Here is a 14,296-nt window from a genome sequence, read left to right as displayed (position 1 = left end):
TGCCTAATCATATCCGCATTTTGTGGCTGAGACCAGAATATTTTGCCATTGTCTTTCCTTAAATATTTCATTCTTGCCTCCTGATCTGGCATTCTTGCCTCCTGATCTAGAACTTTATGTTTCACATTACCATACTATGTACTGCTATGGATACCATGAATGGGAGGCCACCCAAAACCATATAACATGTGGGAGAAATGTTATCCAGTGAAAATTGGCCACTATTATCAGGATGGTTGCAAGTTATGCCTAGAAGACAGAAACAACAGGTGTCCACTAATGTTTCAAATAAGCTTATTAAAAAATGAAAGTTTGGGTCCTCTTTCACAACACACTTTAATTCCAAAATCATAAGTAAAAGGGTTTTCTCTAACCAAAAAGCTCGAATAGTTCAGCTCCTTCTACTAGATGATCCAAGAAGAATGAGCAATATGTAAGGGTCTCTCAGGTCACTCTTTCTTTCATGTTTAAATTTGATAACTACAACGATAATTCATAAATTTTCTAACTTAGATAACACATTAAGGGGAAAAAATATCCTTCATCAGGTTATGTTCAACGCTAAAGGCATTTCTACATACGAGTCATTGTCCCAAACTTTCTTAAAGTACATTTTTTTTTAACCTCTCTAATGTTACTAGATGAAAGTTGCTTACTGTAATTACAGGAAGTTTTTGTTGGTTTTCCTATTCACCCAAATCTATGTGGTTTGGAGTTTTCTTCTGGAGTAACATTAATCCTAATGATAGCTGCCATTTTTTTTTTTTTTTGCTACTACTTATTAAATTCTAACTATGTTTATCATCACCTATGTTATCATTAATCTTCATACCAGCAATTATTATCTTCTCCATTATATAGTAGCGGAAACTGAGCCTTATAGAGCTCAAAGGTTTGCTCAAGGTCACGCAACTGAGAAGTGGCGCAGCCTGAAACCAACTCTTCTCTCTGTAGTACCAAACCCCTGCTTCTAACTCTGCACTTCGTTCCTGCCTTCTTGTCTACCAAGTATTTCATCTCTCCCGGATACTGTGGCAAACACTACCCATGCATGACCTCACTCAACTCCCACTTTACACTTAGAAGATATAGATTAACATTCTCGTTTTACAGGTGAGAAAGCTGGGACTCAAAGGAATTAATCAAGAGATCTAAGTTATCTAACAACTACTTTAAAAAGCTCATAGTTTTATATATGAATCTCTTGTTACTCTCATTTTGTTTCATTTTGTACAACCCAGGATTAATAGGTACTCTGGCTACAAATCATCTCATAGTAAAAAATAGTTTAAAAAAAATAAAGCTGTCTCATTAGGACAAGGACTGTTCCCATTCTTCCCAGAGCTGGTTCCTTTTGGCAGTAGGTAATGCCAACTCAGTTACATTCAAGGAAACTTGCCTTACCTTTTTCGATGTCATAACAATAGAGTGGATTTCTGGTAGTAGAGAGACACTTTAACAAGGAAGGAAGAAATTGCAAAGTGCACATGACTAATCTTTTGTTATCTTCCTGCTAAATTAATTCCGTATATATGTGCTAAAAAATCAGAACCAGGGGAGCCGGCCTCTAGTTTGAGATGATCCCAGATTTCAAAAGTTCTAGGTAGTATTTGAAAGGTCATTTGTTTGTTAGAAATAGACACACATACAGGTACACATGATTCTTCCAAATCAGCGCTTCTCAAAGGACATGTGTGTGGGTGTATGTATTTAACATCGATTCATGGCCAGCTGATACACTGCCATAGAGTGGATGTTGAGATACAGCTGATACCATGGGTGACTCACCACACGAGTTTGACCACACTCAAATTGGTCATGACCTTATTCATTTATTCATTTTTTAAAATTTTATTTATTCATGAGAGACAGAGAAACAGAGAGAGAGAGGCAGAGACACAGGCAGAGGGAGAAGCAGGCTCCATGCAGGGAGCCCGACGTGGGACTCCATCCCAGGACTCCAGGATCATGCCCTGGACTGAAGGTGGCGCTAAACTGCTGAGCCACCCGGGCTGCCCATGACCTTATTCATTAAGACAACTCTACTGAGCTTACACTTTGATGTCATGGTAATGTCAAATTGTGACAGAATTTATTATCCCAGGCTGGTATCATGAATTTCTCCAGGACTGGCACTGACCCTCTAATGACATTTTGAGTAGCCTTGCTCCATAATTTTATTTTTATTTTTATTTAAAAAAATTTTTTTTTCCTGCTCCATAATTTTAGACTCAGGGGCTGCAAACCCTGTGTACAGAGTGCCAAGGAGGTGCGCATGCTGCTAAGGGAGCCACCACTGCAGCTACCTGTATGGCTGCTTCTGGAGCCAGTTTGAGCAATAACAGATAGTACCAACATTGTAAATATTTTCTGATCTTGTAGAGACCTATCTGCGTTTTTCTGTGTGTACTTTTTATAATAATAGTACAGTCTCCAGATGTTTCTTTTTATTTAAGATTTTATTTATTTATTCATGAGAGACAGAGAGAGAGAGAGAGAGGCAGAGACATAGGCAGAGGGAGAAGCAGGCTCCCCGGCAGGGAGCCCGATACGGGACTTCATCCCAGGACCCCAGGATCACGACCTGAGCCAAAGGCAGACGCTCAACCACTGAGCCACCCAGGTCCCCCCGAAATGTTACTTATATGTTAGCTAAGATAGCTCCATTACAATCTGTGAAATACCTCCATTCTAGCCCACTCTGGCATTTTGTGAAAAAAGGAATTGATGCTGAGAGTATTTGTATAACAAACCCAAGTCTACATAGTAAGTTTTAGGGTCTAGCAGGGATGGCACCAAAGTTTCATCTTATTTGCCAACTCTGGATGACTGATGATGATTGCCAGGAAGGTACTTGGAGGCCATGTCTGGGCTCAATGTTAAAGTATCTGATGGATTAGCATTGTCCTCCAGGTCAGACTAGATGCACTGCATACTCTTGGAGAGAGTCCAATCTTGGTTGACTGATTTTATTTTCCAGGCACTTTTACCACTTTACCAAGAGTTGGTAGGGATCCATATCTGAAAAGCAGAATCTACCAGAACAATAAATAGAGAACATTGGCTTCATAGCTTAGCCTCATTCATTCAGGTCACCTACTCTCTACCCAGCCTCTAGCCAATGGTTTCTACCTTTGGCACTATTGATATTTGGGGCCAGATCATTCATTGTTTGTGGGCAGCTGTCTTGCACAATATAGCATATTTAGCAGCATCCCTGGACCCTACTTTCTAGATGCCAGTAGCACTCTTGCCCCAAAGTGACAACCAAAAATGTCTCCAGATATTGCAAATGTCCCCTAGAGGGCAAAACTGTGCCGTTGAGAACCATTGCTACAGTGCAAACAGAACTCTTTCTCATTCTAGAAATACCATGCAAATAATTGTTTCTATGCCTTCAATTGTATCATATACTGTTTCCTCTTTTTCTTTTTAAAAATTTCTCAACTTCTTCCTTCTCCTTCCTCCTAGTTTCCCTAACCCATCAAAATTCTTGTCGTTCTTCAAGATGATTGAAAAACCTGCCCCAATGAAAGACTTTTCCTGAGCAGCAAAACCCTTGCCATTTCTTAGTTTTCAACCCGCTTTGCACCTGGTCTGCATCTATCAACTCATCTGAGTGACCTTCATTTTACCAGCATAATCCTATTGACTTACTTCTTCCCAAACTATAGACTTTGCAGGGACTGCAAGCCTCATTGTGACTCAATCATATTCAGCACAACATCATCCCTGTTAAATGGCAAATCAGAATTTATTGAAATGAAGTAAAAAGAGATTTTTCTTTTTCCTTATTTAGGACATCCCATGGGTTTCCGGACTCCAGTTAACAGAACTTTTAACTATTTTCAGCAGCCACACAAATCCCCAGTAATTTTAGCTGGTCTTCTCATGTGAGGAGAGACAGAGTGTCCCTCCAACCCCAGTTGTGACAACCACAGATGACTCTGGACAATTCCAAATGTCCCTGGGAGGTGGGGAATGGCAGGTGGGGGTGGCGGATGAATCGGACAGGCCCATCAAAATTGCTCAGTTGAGAACCACTGTCTAGGATGACATCCAGTTTATTCTGTTATCCCAAAGTAATTATTAATAGCACCCTCTACTCCTTTACTTCAAATATGTCCCAGTTTGGAAGAGGGATTACACTATATCCCAACTTATGTCTCCTGAGGCATTGACCTTGCTCTCTTCTCATGCAGATTCAGGAGTCTAGCCACATATTAGTCTGAATTCCTCTGCCACCAAGAAACACATTTTTGTGGTGAAAGATCTCCTTTTAAAGAATATAGTTCTCTCTTCTACCTTCATACATGCAATTCTGGGAGATAAAATCAGCACAACCTTTCTGCAGGGAAATATGAAGGTCATAAACTATCTTCGCCTCTCAAAAAAGAATCACGCAATGTTTACAGCTTTTCTCAAAAAGTTGTACATTCCATAGATATCCTTCCATGTCACGCTAACCCCAAATGCCTCAAAAACAAGTTCAAAGCACTCAAATCCATTGATCCAACTTCCTCTGTAGCCAAGAAACAATTTTGTTCCACACATTAACACAAAGGACTGATCCTCTACTCCTGGGAGATACCAACACACCTGGTTAAAAAGTTCAAGAAGTTTAAAATGCATCAGCAATTTTGACTAGCAGAGTGGTTCTCAAGCTTCACTGTACATCAGGATCATCTGGAGGGCTTGTTGAACCAGAGACTGCAGAGCCCCTCCTCTCAGCTTTCAGTAGGTCAGGGACTGGACTAATCATCTGCATTTCTAACAAGTTCCCCGGTGATGCTGATACTGCTAGTCTAGTCCTTTAGAAGATGCCAGCTGCTCCTTGCTTATTCCTCAAGGATGGAAGCATTCAATATTGGGGAATGGTTGGGGAAGAACGAAGGGAGGTCGGAAGTCTTAATCAGACTGCTTGCTCAGCTATGTTTCAGCTAATCAGAAGAAAATTATTCCTCACCCACCTGTGCTGGGTACCACAGTAGGCAGTGGAGATGCAGCCAGAGCAGGACAGACGCAACCTCTTCTCACTGTACTCATTGCCCTCCACCTCCGGTTTCCCCTTTTAGAGATGAAAGCTCTCTTAGGGGCTCCAATTCCGCTCTTTTTAGCACTCTGTTCTATTTATCAGCTGCTAATCAGCCATTTCAATCACTCTCCAAATCCCCATAAGACAGGTCCCATTTTTCAAAAGCAAAACCAAAGAAGCCTGGATGACAAAACAGAGTGGAAAACCAAGAGTTTCAAGTGGCATCTCCTATTTCAGCACATGCTTTCTTTTTTTTCTGTGACTCTGATCATTTCATGGAAAACCCTTACAAGTATGGCCCATACCAGACTCGTCTGTCCTTTTCCCTCTGGAGACAGGAGGGGCATGGGTTTATTGCTCATTTGTTGCAGGTCCAGAGGAGAGCAGTGTTTCACTCCAACATTGATAACTGAGTCTGGAGGTGCCTCAAACGCATTTCCAGGGAACAATAATTCAGACTATGATTTAGGATGTTTCTTTTCTTCTGTCACTGTTGCCAAGGCCTGAGGGAAAGCAATCTACATTCTCGTTGACCTCTAAGACAACTACCAGAGGTGTAAGCCGTTTCTCCTTAACTACTCCTCACTGTTTACTCTTTAAGAGTTTCCATCTCTCAGGACTGCTCTGGCTTACCTTTTCATCATCATTTGGGAAGGCAAGAGCAAGTGTGGGCCAAGGCATTCTCATTGGAGTCATCAAGACTCTTGTCTCATGCTGAGTTCTTTGTCGGGCTATGATCTTTGTTCAGGGAATAAGGAAAATCCCTGCGATTTGTAATCCCTCTTGTGCAGTGAAAGGGAAGCCTATAAAATAACTATATTTTTGTGATACTAGGAGCATTCAGATGGTTTTGCACACTCTCAATTTTTAGGAAAGAAAAATTTACCTTCCTTCCCAACCAAAAATGTGTTTTAGAGACAGTTATTTGTGGGTTAACTTCAAATTACCAGGGACCTAACAGTGGTTTGACAGCAGAAGGGGGACTAATTTTGTAAGTACTCTGTTAGGGAAGGATGGCTCATGACATGGTTTCATATGGTGTCCATGGGTCATATTCATATGGATTCATATGACATCCATATATCAGCCACGGGTTGCATCATTTCCTAATATCTCAGAGTTTCTCCTAAGCACATATGCCCTCAGGATCAGAAACAACTTCTGTTTTGTGAAAAATACCTTTAGTTCAAGAACTGAATAGATTCCAAACGGCAAATGCTCTGTAACCCAGTGGAGAAAAAAGCAAAAAGAGGATGGTCATTCAAACCCACATACACACAAGATGGGGATCCCAGGGAGATACAATTATAGTTAGCTCTTATGCATAATACTTCCCCAGGTAATAAAGGAAACACTGAGTTCCTGTGATGGGTCTTTAGCTTTCCATGGAATCATACATATCAAGCACTATTTACAGATAGGAAAGAAGCTGCCAAAGTGGGGCAAGGAAAAAGATGCAAATGCTCTTGGGTCACTTTGAGGATCAGCTCACTGTCATTTATGTGCATGAGGACTAGGATCCCTTCTACAGCATGAATAGTATTTTGTAGCTCTTACTTTCATGCTTCTAGGGTCGGAGCTATGTGAATTGTGGCTTTGGTGTTATGAGGACAGGTTGTTATTTTAACCATTCCTTCAGTTTCTTCTTGGAGGTAGAATATGAATTGCAAATTTGGTGAAGCTGGAATAAATATTCCATTTTGGAGACATGAAGGGTCTTATGCAGTATTTTGGTTCTACAAAGGAATTCAGATTTTATCTCAGAGCAGATTGGTCCTTGCTCTGGAAGGGAATATTTTGGAAAATCTTTTCTGCTCATGTAAATATAAGGCATATGCCTCTCTTGTTGAATTGGTGAAGTCCTCAGTCAGCAAAGTATTCTAAACACAGGTGCTTCAGACTCTGATTTTAAGAAATATATTTAATAATATCAACTGGACATGAAAAGATGCTCAACATCACTAATCATTAGAGAAACCACCTCATGCCGACTAGAATGGGCACTATTATAAACATACACATACAGAGAAAATAACAAATGTTGGTATGGACATGTAGAAATTGGAACCCTTGTGCACTCTTGGTAGGGATGTAAAATGCTGTAGTTATTGTAAAAAACAGCATGGAAGGCCCTCAAAAATTAAAAATAGAATTACCACATGATCCAGCATTTCCACTTCTGGCTGTATATACTCCCAAATAATTAAAAGCAAGGACTCAATGAGCTACCATATACCCAATCCACAGCAGCATTATTCACAAAAGCCAAGAGGTAGAAATAATCCAGTGTCTGTCAACAGATGACTGGAAAAACAAAATGTTACATATCTAATAAAATATTATTTGGTTATAACACATGCTGCCACATGGATGAACCTTGAGGCCATTTTGCTAAATTAAATAAGCTAGTCATGAAAAGTCAAATGCTGCATTAATTCCACTCATACGAAGTATCTAGAATAGTCAAGCTTACAGAGACAGGAGGTTGTCAGGGCCTGGGGTCACAGGGATATGGGGAGTTATTGTTTAATGGGTATCAAGTTTTAGTTTTGCAAGATGGAAAGAGTTCTGAGAATGATGGTGGTGAGGGCTCACATGTACTGAATGCAACTGAACTGTACAATGCAAATGGTTAAGATGGTGCGTTTTATGTTATGTGTATTTTATAATTTAAAAATAATAGAAAACGCAAAAATATATACATTGAACATCTTTACAAGAAATTGATCTTAAAGAGATTGTTTTTTTAAATGGAAATGTGCATTGTATTACAGCTGAAATCATCTAGTACTGATGATTTTGATGTTAAATAGCAATATTATTTAAAACTGAATAACTGAGAATTTGAGGGAAGCATTGGATTGAATGCTTTCACCCCTGGGGCAGAGTGGGACGTGGTGGTGGGGCAAGCAGCAGTCTTACTATGGAGATTGGAACAGTGCTTCCCTCAGAGGAAACAACTGTTCCACGGTCAGTCACTTTGGGGCATAAAAAACAGACGTCAAGATGAAGAGAGGCAGAAGACATTCCTATCTTTGGGAGTAAATGGACCTCTTAACCATGGTAACAAGCTAGAGGCAAGGAAGGCGATGACTAGCAGGGAACTCTCATTCCATCAAGGGTAAGAGCAGCAATATTTGAAATCCATCTTTCAGCTTTAGCTCCCTGCATTAGTAGCAGGCATTACTAGTTGTCTTTCCACTCTCCATTCCTCTTTTCTACCTTGATAAAAGAACCTCAGTTTTGTTAAGGTAACTACCTTTTCCCATCTGCTCACCTTCTTTGTGGATGACTAACCCCACCTTCAACTGAATTGGTCTAAACCATTTGTGGAAATAGAGGATACAATTTTTTTTAAAGACTTACTTATTCATTTCAGAGACAGAAAGAACATGAGTGGAGGGAAGGGCAGAGGAAGGAGAGAAAAAAATCTCAAGCAGACTCCCCACTAAGCATGGAGCCCAACACAGAGCTGGACCTTATAACCCTGAGATCATGATTTGAGCCAATATCAAGAGTTGGATGCTGAACCAAATATGCCACCCAGGTGCCCTAGAGGATACAATTCTGACCATTGACATATCCAACTATGGGGGAGATACCCATGAAACATCTCTTTGTCTCTTAAAAGAGCCACATAGGAAGAGATGGGTGCAACTCTTCTCCTGCTGTTAACAGGTTTGGGTGGAATGGCTACACCACTGTTGACATTTTATGATCATGAAGGTCACTAGTCTCAAACCAGAAGCCAGCATACAGAGAATACAGAGTAGAAAGAAGGGAAGAAACTGTATTCTTCATGATGATGTTTGTGCCAATGAGATAACCAGCCATGATACAGCTTACCTTAATTTTTTTTTTTTTTTTTTTTTTACAGCTTACCTTTAAACTTACTATTTGACTTTTTGAATTAGGATTTTTTTATAATGTGCAGACAAAAGCATTTTACTTAACTGATTTAGACTTGTAATTCCTTCATGTTTTCCTTGAGTTTGCAAAAAAAAAAAAAAAAAAAAAAAAAGGGTTTTTTATAAATCAGTCTAGTGTTGTCTATGCCTTTGAAGAATTAAGAGGATACTGATGACCACAAAGGGGATGAAGGGGCCCTGGAACAAACCTCAAGAACATGTAGACATAGTTCTGTACAGCAAGAGGTGATGTGCAGTGAGCAATGACCCATAGCGTGAAGTGACAGATGACATCAGAGATAGATATGTAAGACATGTAAATAAGCCCTCAATGTCTTCAGAAAGATGAGAGGAGGGAGATTCATTTAAGATGTTATCTTCATTAAGGGGTTCCTGGGTGACTCAGTCAGTTAAGCATCAGACTAAGGTCATGATCTAGGGTCCTGGGATCCAGCTCCCTGCTCAGTGAGGAGTCTGCTTCTCCTTCTGCCCCTCCCCCCACTTGTGTTCTCTGTCTCTCCCAAATAAATAAATAAACTCTTTAATTTTTAAAAAAAGATGTTAACTTCTTTTAGACATGTAGATTAAGGGCTTGGGCTATGATCATCAGATCATAAAGGGAAGAGTAAAGGCTGAAAAATGGGAAATTCAGAGGCATTCAAACAATATTGGCTATAAGTAATATCACAGGATCTCCTTTCAAGAAAATGAGAGTCCAATGGGACTTCTTACTTTTTTCTGCATATTTCCTGTATAGATACTAGTCATTAGAATGACAAATTTAAATTGGTATATTCAGGCAAATGGAAAGAAAGTTCCTCATCCTTTCTCCCAAAATGAGTTGTATAATTATGCATGGTGAGTCAGGTGAGAGTAAGAAAGCAAAAAAAAAAAAAAAAAAAAAAAAAAAAAAAAAAAAAACTCCACTCAGGTCTTGGACAAAAGATAGAACAGGATAGTCCAAAGCATGATTGGTTTTCACCTTAACAGCTTACTTTCAACTCTTCAAAAATTAATAAGGAATAAGAAGCTATATTTTAGGTTAATAGTTGCACCATTATTGAAGAACCTGGCTCATATAAATGAGCCATGAGCATTTCCTGCCTTTAAAAAAAAAAATTATAATGAAAAGAATGATTGATTGTACTTGGCATATTTTCTTCTCTGTGGTTGCATTCCACTGCAATTATACAAATATAATATAATTTTTCCAAAGGCCATGGCTACCTGACAGAAGCATTTGAAAACCAACTGTACTTTGGGCTTCCAGGCATGTGTGTGTATGTGTGTATAATATGACAGTTCAGAAGAGAAATTCATGTCTGACACCCAGAGTTTTGTCTCCCTGCTTCGAGTGATGACCCAGGGTTACTTATGCCAGTTGTACCTGAGTTTTGATAATATTGGTTTGTCAGTGGTTCTTAAGACCTCTGACTGACAGCTGCCCATTATACCAAGAACTATTATTTTCACAGGAAGGTCAGAAGCCTATTTCTGACTCTCAGGTAGTGTAAAGAGATACTGCCCCAAAAAGTGAAATCCTTTTCAGACACACTCACCTGCTAAGTACCAGAAAGAGCTCAGAGCTTTCAAAAGTGCTGAAGTCTAAAGATTTTACAGCTTCGGGAAACACAGCCTAAGAGGAAACAGGAGAAAAATAATACAAAGACGACAGCAACTGTGTGATCACACACAAGTGAGACATCAAGATCTATGACCTCATAGTTTTTGACAGGGGTTTGGAGAACAAACTGTTATTTGATACTGATGCTAAGGAGAGGGGGTTTCAGAGCAACCGTAAAGAGTAGAAGGAAGAAGGACTCAAACCCATCCCCGTGGCAGCTGCTGCCCTGTACTGAAAACTCTGCATGCAGTTATCTTTATTCACCTTGTTCACAGCTTATGCCGTGATTAAACTGAATCCTTCTGACTGTAAACCCTTTTGTTCTATCTCAGTATTTCACAGAGGCTTGGTGTGTTAATCAAACTGTCATCAAAGAAAAAAAAGGGGGGGCACATTCCATCCAAATGAAGAAAAATTTGAACTTTCTACAATAAACACATTTTACAGTGGATGAGTTTTTCACAGAGTAATTATTTCACTTCTCCCAAAGATTACTGATTACATCATACAGAAATACTAAGAGAGGCCTGTTTTATCTTCCCCATCTATCTATGGTTCTTGTGCAAACTTATACTTGTTACCATGAAAAATGACAAATTTGCCATCTGATCAAAATGTTAACAAGGTAACTGTCAGTGAGATGGATCTCTGACTGTCACTGCAAGCCAGAACATGAGGATACATTGATATTTCTCAATGCAGCCACTGCTTCCCCAATGTTCACTAACAACATTTCCACGGTGAGGGTAATAAATCACCTAGAAATAACAAGCTATATAGGATCTCTGGGATATGATAAATTCATCCTAACAGCACTATCTGCAAGGTAGAAAACAATTGATAATGATCTAAAGAAAGCCCTAATCAACTGCCATTTGCCATAATGGGGTAGATGAAGCAAAGATGAATCCTAACCATTTGATACATGCAACAACAAAATTGAACTCCTCAGAGAAAAACACACAACAACAAGCAAAATACAAATGAGTTAACATTCTGGAAGATCAAGTAAATGGAAGATAAATTTAATAATATACTCCAGATACAATTTTTATATTAGACATGGGTTGGAATGAGATAATCATAGTTATTGCTGGGTTCATAAATACCCAGTAGTGGAAAGTTCCTCATGACACTAATAAAGACTGGCTCAGTTCTTAGTTTCATGGACTTTGCACCAGTATTTTTATATCAAGACTCTTTAGGTCGTATTATTTCTGAGCCTTTAATTCAGTGGTTTAACTTGTGAAAACATGTTTCGTCCCCCCAGCATTACGGTCAAGTGCCATATCAAAGGAACCAAGAGAGAAAAAAAGGAACAATACAAGTAAGGATAAGAAGAAATGAGAAATCAAACACAGATAGGAAAGTCCTACAAGAAGATCATGGCATCAAGTCACAAAAAACAAAGAAATATAGCTTCAAACTACTGAAGAACTACCAATAGCTATATTCTTGGGGGTTTTAAAAGTATGACACAATCTCATGGCAACTGTTAGTCTAATATTTCCTCTCCTTGCTCACTACTCTTTGGCTACTTTAGCTTCTGCTATTTCTAAAATACTCCACGGTCCTTTCCCCAGGGTCTTTGCACTTCCTCTTGTCTCTGTCAGGCATGTCTCTCTTCCCTGTCTTTTTCCCTTCCTCCAGCTGACATCTCCAAAGTTCTTCCTCATCCATTTATTTCAAAGTAATCTTCACTCCCAGCCCTTTTGTTTTCTATCGCAGCTTCCACTTCCAAGGCAGCAAAAGCCATGTCTGTCCGGATCACTGTCATGTCTAAGCTTCTAGCATGTTGGCTATCACATAGTAGGGATTAATCACAGTCCAGATGCTGAGCTCTGGGATGTTGGATTGCCTGGTTTTGAATCTTGGTGCCAGAACTCAGTAGATATGTAACCCAGTATGAGTACTTAATTTCTGTGTGCCTCAGTGTCCTCATTTGTAAAATGAGTAGGATAGTAATGCCTATTAATCACAGTGTTTTGAAGATTAAGTGAGATCCTGCATGTAAAGAACTTTAGATAGTATCAGGCACATTGGAAGCCATCAAAATTCATTAGCTGGTATTATAACTGCAAGAACAGAGGTAATTCTGACATATTCAAGTGAATTAATTAATGATAATGGATGTTAGGTCAATTAACCATCTTCTTTATTATGTGTCTGTATTTTTACCATGATCCCAAACAATAAAGTGTTCATTCTAATTCCATATTCTCAGACTAAATGGAAAGAATAGATCTGGGTCTTTAAGTCCCTTTAGGGGGTAGCAATAAATGCAGTTACTTCCAGTGAAGTAGCCACACCAGGAATGGCCACACCAGGAATAGCAATGCCATTGTTCATTTGGACTACTCAATAGCCTTCAATACTATAAGAAAAAAAAAAAATGGATTCATGGGTCTATTCCCATGAAGCAAACATGTTCAACATACAAATATTTGTCGGGATCCCTGGGTGGCGCAGCGGTTTGGCGCCTGCCTTTGGCCCAGGGCGCGATCCTGGAGACCCGGGATCGAATCCCACATCGGGCTCCCGGTGCATGGAGCCTGCTTCTCCCTCTGCCTGTGTCTCTGCCTCTCTCTCTCTCTGTGACTATCATAAATAAATAAAAATTAAAAACAAAACAAAACAAAACAAAACAAATATTTGTCATGGGCAGCAACTTTGTACCTTAGCTCCCACTTCTCAATGATTCATCTTTTCATTCTTTCCATAATCACGCAATTGAATGCTTCTAATGGGCCATATAGAAGGGATAAAATGATATTAAGACCACCTGGCTATGGAGATACCTGCTTCTAAAAAGTGCAGATTCCAACCCACCACAAGCTGTTGACCAAATGTATTATTTCTGTAATATTGGCACAGTTTTTGAAATTTTCATATGTTTACATAATTTGGTTATTTATTCTTCCACTTATCAGAATGTAAGGATAAAAATATCCTTAAGAAATACAGGGGAAGGAGAAGGTCATTAATAAAATCATTTCAGGGAGGTAGGGAAAATGGGAAGAGTGGGTCCTCTAATTTCTATGAGGCATAGTCCTAAAGCTTTTGGCCATCAGAAGCCCTCTGTCAGAGTCTGATTAAAACTATAGATCGCTAAGGCAAGTGCACATACACATAAATGTTCATGTATAATTTTCAGGGGTTGAAGAACCTCTTAAAGTCCATCTATGAACCACAGACTCTAGATTATTAAAACATTTCTATAAAGACTTAAGAAAGACTCACTTCCTTTGCATGTAGTCATTTTGTCTTCTCATAAAAATGAGTAAAATTAAGTTGTAAAAAAAGGAAAAACTAAAATATAGGGGCAGAATATTAGCGCTTAAAAGATCTTTGCTTGGTTACAATCTAAAGGTAAGGTTATTTGCTTTAACATATAATAATGCAATTGTTATTAATTAAATGCAAATTGAAATAAGATATGACAAACCTATAGCAGCATAATTTCTGAATGGGTAATAACATGTCAGTTTTTCCCCAACAAATTAGCTAAGGCAAACTTTCAGTTACTAAATTATAGTAATATGGGATATAAGAAAAAAATTAACATCAGGTGCTATGAAATTATTTACATTAAGATTTTTTATTTCCTACTTTCTTTTTCACTAAAATAATATTTTTTTTTCTCATTTTCAACCAGTCTAAGTGTGAGGTGTTTATCTTGCCTACCATTTAAATTGAACATTGAATATTCTCAGGGGAAGACATGATCAT

At 38.9% G+C, this 14,296-nt stretch overlaps 1 protein-coding gene across 22 annotated transcripts in view; it reads right to left on the bottom strand.

Annotated features, from left to right (window-relative positions):
• The window catches only part of FHIT (fragile histidine triad diadenosine triphosphatase), a 1,380,560-nt gene that overhangs the window by 124,382 nt on the left and 1,241,882 nt on the right, over positions 1–14,296 (bottom strand). For 21 of the 22 annotated variants that reach the window (XM_049097821.1, XM_049097832.1, XM_049097822.1 and 18 more), the window contains one exon: positions 10,503–10,579. The exons of the other annotated variant lie outside the window; for it this stretch is intronic. In XM_049097821.1, the coding sequence (XP_048953778.1) occupies positions 10,503–10,579 (77 nt within the window). The remainder of the gene's footprint in view (positions 1–10,502; positions 10,580–14,296) is intronic. 22 annotated transcript variants of the gene reach the window in all.

This window comes from Canis lupus, chromosome 20 (assembly GCF_003254725.2).
Source record: "Canis lupus dingo isolate Sandy chromosome 20, ASM325472v2, whole genome shotgun sequence".
Taxonomy (NCBI): Eukaryota; Metazoa; Chordata; class Mammalia; order Carnivora; family Canidae; genus Canis; species Canis lupus.
Note: the sequence above shows the minus strand (reverse complement) of the source record. Positions and strands in the feature narration are given on the sequence as shown.